General features: G+C 47.7%; 1 protein-coding gene across 1 annotated transcript in view; it reads right to left on the reverse strand.

Annotated features, from left to right (window-relative positions):
• Nucleotides 1–2,432: 2,432 nt before the first annotated feature.
• TIGIT (T cell immunoreceptor with Ig and ITIM domains) overlaps nucleotides 2,433–8,781 on the reverse strand; it is a 15,272-nt gene continuing 8,923 nt past the window's right edge. The window contains exon 4 of the mRNA XM_007454832.1: nucleotides 2,433–2,684. Within this exon, the coding sequence (XP_007454894.1) occupies nucleotides 2,433–2,684 (252 nt within the window). The remainder of the gene's footprint in view (nucleotides 2,685–8,781) is intronic.

Raw genomic sequence — 8,781 nt, forward strand, 5'->3', positions numbered from 1 at the left:
CAAAAGAAATATATGGTGGATACAATTGTAGGGCATATGTAATTTTATGTTTTCTAATAGCCACATTAAAAAGAAACAGGTGAGGGCTTCCCTGGTGGCGCAGTGCTTGAGAGTCCGCCTGCCGATGCAGGAGACGCGGGTTCGTGCCCCGTTTCGGGAAGATCCCACATGCCGCGGAGCGGCTGGGTCCGTGAGCCATGGCCGCTGAGCCTGTGCGTCCGGAGCCTGTGCTCCGCAAATGGGAGAGGCCACAACAGTGAGTAGGCCCGCATAACGCAAGGAAAAAAAAAAAAAAAAAAAAAAAAGAAACAGGTGAAATTAATTTTAATAATATATTTTATTTAACACAATATATACAAAATATTATAATTTCAACATGTAATCAATATTTTTTCAATTACTCATGTGACAGTTTACATTCTTATTATTCACACTAAGTCTTCAAAATCTGGCATGTATTTTCTACTTCTAGCACAGCCCATCTCAATAGGACTAACCACATCCCACGTGAGAGCCACATGTGGAAAGTGGCTGCTGTACTGGACAGGCATGTCTCCAGGAATCTGGCTTTTAGGGGATTGTCTTCTCAGTTCTCCAAGGAAAATCTGGTTCAATGAATTTCACTTTCAAATTTATTTTCCGTCTAATTCAATCTCATTTTAGTAACCTGTCCCATTTACAACATCTATGGGCTCCTTTGTATTTTTAGCACCATCCAAATGGCATCTGTAAATGTTTCCCTGTTACCATAATCATGTTAAATAACACCCAACTGTCAGTCCAGCCTCAGCCCAATGTACACCTTTTCCAAATCAAACCACCACTCCCTTTTTGTCATTATATGTTAGCTCATTTGTGAACTGTGAATTGTGAACTGTCTTCTACTCCCAACCAATCTGCACTAGTTTTGCAATAAAAATGCTGTGAACTGCCATGGCAAATAACAGCATTTTTACAGGTATCTATCTTTCTTCCAAAGGACTTGGCACTCTGGACGACAGATTTCAGCTCATGGCTCCTGACTACATACTTGTTTGGTAGGGAACTGAGAAAAATCAAAGACTGTCCAGTGAGGACAGTCTTGCTTCACATTTTCTCTCAGTTCCTGTGCCCATGAAAGAAAATCAGTCTCCTATGAACCCAACCTCCCTCATTCTTCTAAGAGAGGTGGTGGGAGGATAAAGCCTGAATGCCAGCTAAACAGAAATGAGCAGCTCAGATGCCACTCTAACCCCAGCACAAAGAGCTCAGGGTGTGAATTTAAGGGTTCCAGGCAGCTAGTTTGAGGTGCTCATTTATTAAAACTTCCATCACCCTCCTTTGTTTTCCTGTGAAGAGTCCCTATTTTAAAATCCAGATTTTCCTTTCGGTGGGAAATAGATTATTTCTTCAAAGGCTCAATGGCAGATTGATAGAGAAGAGGTGGATCTCAGCCCAAGGGCTGAACTACAGCTCCTGCAGTAGACATACACCATTTCTGTGGGCTTCCCCAATGCACGTGACTGGAAGAGCCTAGAATCCTCTATATCAGGCCATCACTAGCTTCTGCGTACATCAAGCAAAAGGAGATTTGAAAGTCTGTCCAGAGAATAGAATCTGAAGTCTTGCTGGCTCCCTTGATACCAGGGTCTTCCATGTGGGAGTTTCAGCTCCCAACTTTAGAATCTATGAATTCCCTAGACAAAAATCCTGCTCTCCCAGCCCAGCCTCACTGTTCCCTACATCCTCTCAGGCCACTTCCCCACAGATGAGCTCATCCTGACTATCTCACCCTGAACTGACATCTCTTCCCAAAGGCCTGTGTCTTGGACCCTTATCTCCTCACTACTTTTTAATGTAAATGTTGTCTCCCCACTGAACTGTAAGTTCTCAAGGGGCTGGGACCCGAGTCAATGGTTTAGTCATCCTCCAGTCTCTGCATACAAGCTGGTAGCAAGCCTTAGTCCTAAAATGCCTTGGGTGTGTGAACGTTGATGCAGACGACAGTGGCAAATGAGACGAGGTGCCTCTGCAGTCACCCTATCCCCGAAATCCACCACAGAATCCTGTAGCCCTGAACCCTGCCCAATGCTTTTAGGGGGAATGCAGATCTCAGCCACAGGATCTGTTCCAACTGCCAGGTTCAAAACCAGGTCAAGAGTTTGTTTGGTTTTCTAACTTTGCATTGGTAATCAAGATACAGGCTCCTCCCCGGGATCTGCCAAGATGAAACAGAAGGGAAGGGTAAAGGGAATGCAGACACAGAGGAGGATGACATACATGCACTCAACTGAACACACCTGCACACACACATGTGCAGACGTCCACATGCGCACACACACACACACACACACACACACACACACACACACACACACACACAGAGCCGTGATGGGCAGACGCCAATACGTCCATCTGTGTCTGTGTCTCCCAGAGGATGCCCCCGGGAGCTATTAGCCCTCCTCGGCGGCGGGGGCGCTGAAGCTCGCGAGGCTTCTGTAATTCAAGACGTTGAAGTAGTCGTGCGGCTCGGGCTCTGCGCGGTCCTCTCGCGGCTGCTCCCTGCAGAGGCCGGCGTCCGCTCGCACACAGCTGCCCGGGGAGGACAGGGCGCCGCGCCTCCACGCCTCCTGTTCAGACGGCCTCCTCCCGAGACCGCCTTCCGCAGAACGGATTCTGAGAGATTTCTTCCAAAAACAAAAAAACTACAAAGTGAGTATGTGGGGATGTCATTTAAAAGTTACTCCCCAAAATGGTCCATAGTTATAATGATCTCTTCCTTTCATACACACACACACACACACACACACACACACACACACACACGTTGTGTTCTTATCCACAGCAATTCCTTAACCCTTAATTTCTCAGCCTCTTCACCGTAGACCTCAGCACTAACCGCGCCCCGGAAAGGCTCCGGGCTACACGCGCACGGCGGCCCACGCGCTCCTGCCTGCTCGCTGAGCCTGGGCAGGCGGCTTCCAGTCCCAGCTCCCTCTTACTCCTTCTCGCTGCCTCTGACGCCGTTGACCACTTTCTCTTTGAGATGTGTTCCTTCCCTGGGCCCCGTGGCATCACTCTCCCCGTTTCTCCGCCTCCGCGGCCAGGCCTGCTCTTCCCTCCGCCGACACTTCAGCTCCCCAGGTACAGAAGTTCCTCGGGGTTTCGGTCTCTGCTTTCTCGCGCCCGGTACTCTCTCTTCCTCTGTGCAGCACACTCGACACTTCATCCTTATATACATCTGCAACCACCCTCTGCCCTCTAGGGATCCCCAAATCCCTATCCAAACCAGTCCAGTTTTCCGCCCTGAGCTCCAGACCGGCCCTGTGACTCCACCCACAGCAAGCCCATACGCCACATGTAGTTTCGCTTTACGCCCCACAGCAGACTGTGTGTGATGCGCCCCCAAAATGCCTTTTGCGATTTGGCCACACTCACTTTTCCAGCTTCATTTGCTGCAGTTCTTCCCCAGCCAACAACCCAACTCCCGGTATAGGGCCTGGATGCCAGAGAGGCACCGTTGATTGAGAATCTGCTATGAGCACCAAGCGGGCTAGCTTCTTTATGTCATCTCAGCACAACCCTATTGACGTTTCTACTTGTGAGTGAGCCGATAGGTTGAGACAGGTGAAGTCCCAGTTCTGACTTGGGTTTGTGGGATTCCAGACGATGCTCTTCTCAGCCAAGCTGCCTCTCATCTTGCAGTGTCTCGAATGCCATGCACTGTTTCCTGCCTTTCCTCCCACTGCCCATTCACCACAGTTCCCTGCAAAGCTGTCTGCTCACTCCTCCAGACCCCGGCCCTACAGCACGTTGTCCAAGAAGACGCCTCTGATCTTCCGGGAGAGTAACGTCCTTCCTGTGTGTTCCACTACGGTCCCGGGGGGGGGTTCTCTGTTGTAACATTCAATGATGCCTGGAATTTGTTTACCCTTCTGTCTCTTCAGGCCCCAAACTGTGAGCTCCGGTGAGGGGAGGATCTGTGCTGTATTCCTCTTGGTAGCCTCGGAGTTCATAACAGATGCTCAGTATAGGTCTTAGGACTGAAGTGCACACAAACTTAATCTCTCTCTCTTTCCTCGCTCGCTCCCCCCCCCCAACCTGGCCCCAAATCTAAATAAACGGGACTTTCCAAATCAAAATAAGGACTCATGGTCAGACAAGTACATTTACACTTATGAGACAAGAGGATAGACCGTGAAAACTGTCTGGGAAAATCGAGGATGTGAAATCAGCCATCACGTCCATATGACAGCATCATAGGTGAGGGTTGTGCTTTACAGGCAAGAAAATCAGAGCAGCAGGCACAAGCGGGATGGCAGGAGAAATGCCTGATGGCGTGTGCAATGCAAAGGTGACATCCTCTCGGCCTTCATGGGTACTGCTCTAAAGCCGGTCACCTAGCCCCACTGGAGGTCCAAATGACAGAATCACAAAAAGCCACCCCACACTGGCTTGGAAAATAACAACAAAGACAAACCAAATTTCATTCTGCCCACCCCACTGCTTCCAGGATAGGAAACAGCACCATCCTCATTGGCTAGGGTCAAGCTCTGCAGGACATAAATAGACGCAGAGAGGCTGAGCGGGAGGGTGGGCAGCATGGATGGGCGCCTCGAACACATATCGGAAGTTACAGGTGCGGCCTCACTGCGGGCCCTGAGGAGCTGGGGCCCACGGACTGTTTCATTCATTGCTTTTCAGTAGAAGTGTCTGCGCCTTACTGTAGGTGTGAAGAAAAGGGTTGTTATCGTAGGTCAAGCTGATTCTTTGCTTCAAAGAAGTCCTACATCCCTTGATGCAACCCTATCCATTTAAAAAATACAGATACCCAATTCTTTCTCAGAGAGCTGATTGTGGCTTTTTGTGTTGGTGTGTTCTCGTTCCCATTCTTAGACTGCCTACCGTTGCCTTTGAATCTTAGGACTATTTTGGCTTCCAGAAATCCTCTGGGAAATGTAAATATGCCTGAGCTGGGTCTCTCAGCTGTTCTGTTTTTATTCCATCCTGCATAGGGAACCCTGTAATTGTAATCAGTGTAAAAAACAAGTCTGGAATTAAGGCATTGATGTTGTTCTAAAAGACCATACGAAGCTACGACGATAGCAACTATGGAGATTTGCAGGACAAATGTTACCCTCTTGTCTTGGAGAACGTGAGAACAGACATTTGGCAGTCACTGTCCTGCAGCTGGACACACCCATCGCTCCTTGCCCTCACAGAAGGTCCCCTGGATGCACTTTTCCCAGTAGTAGCTTAGCAAATAACATTAATTCATTCAGTCAAATCAATCTATGCAATATAACTAATTTATTGAGCACCAGGTATCATGAGGTGCTACGGTAAATAAATTTTATAATAATTATAAGAGCTTAAGAAATAATGGTTATTCATACATGCCAGGAAAAATGCCAGGGGACTTATGTGAATTATATGACTTGAGTTTTTCTACAACCCTAATAGGACAATACCATAATTGTTCCCATTTTACAGATGAAGAAGCTGAGGGTCAGCAGAGTTAGGTGGCCCAGCTACTCAAGTGGTAGAGCCAGGATCCAAACCCTAGGTCTGTCTGATTCCAAACGCCAAACTCCTAAATAATTCAACCTACTCGCTCTCAGGGTCTGTAGGGAATACTCTTGGCGCCCTGCTCAGATCACCTCACCACCTGACCAGTGCCTCCCTTCCCCAGACACTGGGAATCTAGGCTATGAGTGGCTCACAGCTGCCCCTTCTCTGGAGAATTGCTCTTGGACCTTTCCTGGTGAGCAGCCAGCAGTCAACAACTGGCTGAGGTGGGTTTTCAAAAGGCTGGCCCCCTCCTCAAGGTGTGACCAAATCTGCTTCCACCACATCTCCCCTGAAACCACATCCCTTAGCCCTACCTTGCTTCCTTCACTACTATTCATCTGAGAGCCCAGCCCAATAAGTCACTCTCACCGGAATTCCCATGCCAGGCTCTATGTCTGGGAACAAATCTAAAACAGTGGCTCCTGGGAATGGCACTAGAAGGAAGACTCTAGGATGGGATTGTGGAGGGGAATCCCTCTCCAGCTGGATGGGAATACAGACCCCACCACTGGTGGTGAAATGGGAAGAGACACAAAGGGAAGTGGGTTATGAACTAGTGCAACAGCTCTGACATTTGAGAAGTATAGAGCAGATAGTGCTTGTTAGGACTGTGGGATTGGGTGGCTTTTACTAAATTCTGCTGCTGGACTGAGAAGAGAACATGACAGATCTACCAGCAACTGAAAGCAAAGTGTGAGAATCAGAGCTCCTCTTCCTTGGAAACAGTTAAAGAAACGCTCACCTCCAACACTGAAGAGCAGGCAGAGGACCTACCTATAAGGGCGACAGAACTTCAAAGAAGGCTGAATTCTAAGCCTGGGCAAGACTCCACCAAAAGCAGGGTCTGGGCGGGAATGGAGGCATTTCTGTGCATTGGGAGGAGGATCTCTTGGTAGATGCACTTGGGAGCCTTGAACCACCAGCTTCTCTTGCATCATCTGGAGCTGCAGAGGTGACCCCCTTCCCCGGGATGGAAGATGGGTCCTGTCAGGACCTGCCTCCCCTCCCCTACTGGCCATTGGCCCATAATTAGCAAAAATCTCAACCTACACTAACTGAGGGAATCCTGGGCATGCTGAGGGAGGAAAGAGGTTGTAACAAAAGGAGCTAACACATACTGGTGGAACTGGGAGAGTATGTTTGGGAGTGAATCCTGAGGGGAGTGGATCAGGGCTGGGTGAGTAGAACTTAAGACTGGATGAGGGACACATCATTTGTCAATATTAGGACACATCCCATGGCTCAAGATCTAACACCCTCACAAGGCCCCGGGACACAGCTGTCAACAGAGATGCCAACAGTGCTTTGGAAAACTAGGGAAGAAAGAAACAAAATGCTCAGAGAATTGGAGATGTTATCGTAGACTCATGTGGAATAGTAAGAAGCATATATTTGTCTCTACCCCCAGTTCCTGCTAATATTTGGTCTCTATTAACCCCAGTTCCTGACACAGAGCTCCCTAAACTCCTAAAATATCCTGAGTGGTAGGAATGTCATACACAGGGCTCTTAAATCCCTTGGAATATCCTGGGTGACAGGGGTGTCTTTTGTTCCAATGAGGCGACTTTTGCTGGGCTCCAGAATGGAGGCTGGTTACCAGAACAACCAAGCCATGATGAGAAGCTTGGAACCTCCAGCCCTACTCCCTATTCTCCAGAGAGTGGAGGGGGCTGGAAAATGAGTTAACAACCAATCATGCCTGAGTGATGAAGTCTCCATAAAAATCCCAGAAGTATGAGATTGGGAGTTGATGAATATATCTACATGCTGGGAGGGCGGCACACCCAGCACCTTGGGGAGAGAGGCACCTGTGCTCAGGACCCTTCGAGACCTCACCCTATGTATTTCCTTCATCTGGGTATTCATCTGTATCCTTTATCAAATTCTTTATTATATAATAAGCAGGTACACGTAAGTAAGTGTTCCCCTGAGTTCTGTGAGTTGTCTTAGCAAATTATCGAATCCGAGGAGAGGGTTGTAGGAACATCAATATACAGCCAGTCAGTCAAAGGTACAGGTGATAACCTGGGACTTGCAACTGGCATCTGAAGGAGGGCAGTCTTGGAGGACTGAGCCCCTAACCTGATGTTAACTCCAAGCAGATATTGTCAGAACTGGATTGACTGTAGGACACTCAGGGGGTGTAGGGGAATTGGTCAGTGTGGCAATAAACCCACACATCTGGTGTCAGAAGTGTTCTGTGCAGTGCTAAGAGGAGAGGAGAGGAAAAGACAGACAGAGTTTTTCCCAATACAGTCTACTAAATCAGGGATTGGGAAACTAAGGCCCACGGGTCAAATCCGGGGTACCACAGACTTTTGTACTGCTCACGAGCTAAAAATGGATTTTATATTTTTAAGTGATTGAAAAAAAAATTCAAGAGAACAGTATTTTATTAAACATGAAAATTATATGAAATTCAAATTTCAGTGTTTATAAATAAAGACTTATCGAAACACAGCCGCACTCACTCATTTACATATTGTCTGTGGTGCTTTCACCGTGCAATGGCAGAGCTGAATTTTTGCAACAGAGCCTGTAAGGCCCACAAAGGCTAAAAGATCCTGGCCCTTCACAAAGAAACTTCGCCAATCCCTGTACTAAGTAATTTTTTAAATCCAACAGCTGATTATGTTTCTTGGGAAGATCCAGAAGACACCCTTTTGCTGAGGTGGAAAGGAATGTGCTAGTTAGGGGAGCACCAGCATGATTGAGGGGCTCAGAGATGTCTCTCCTCTGTAGTCTGGAGCTGAAGTAGGCAATGCTTTTATAGAACTGGATCCCCAGTAGAAAGAGGGATGAGGAGATGCCAAAATAATATAGGGACAGATGGCAGCACTTAAGAAACAAGGTGGATGAAACTACTGCAATGGCAGCCAAGGCCTGGCCCACAGGGATATTAAGATGGCTAATAAAGCCCAGTGTGTTCCTAGGAGAAATATAGATGGACAGCCAACAAGAGTATTGCTTAAATGTATAATCAAAAGATCAAGGATACATGAGAGTAGACTGAAGCATGGAAAGTCAAGATTTCTTGCCCATTTCCAGGTCTATAATAGTACTGGCTTGGATACTATCTGTTCACCCCTCAACGTCACTCTCCAACCTTCTGCACCCTCTTCTGTGCCGAGAAGACTGAACTACGCATACTGAATCAGTGAGTTCCCTTGTCCTCTGGCTTGAGTTTGGGTTCAGCCAATGCAAAGCAGCAATAGGAGAATGGAGGGAAAG

The sequence above is a fragment of the Lipotes vexillifer genome, unplaced genomic scaffold, assembly GCF_000442215.2.
Source record: "Lipotes vexillifer unplaced genomic scaffold, Lipotes_vexillifer_v1.1 scaffold1674, whole genome shotgun sequence".
Lineage (NCBI taxonomy): Eukaryota > Metazoa > Chordata > Mammalia > Artiodactyla > Lipotidae > Lipotes > Lipotes vexillifer.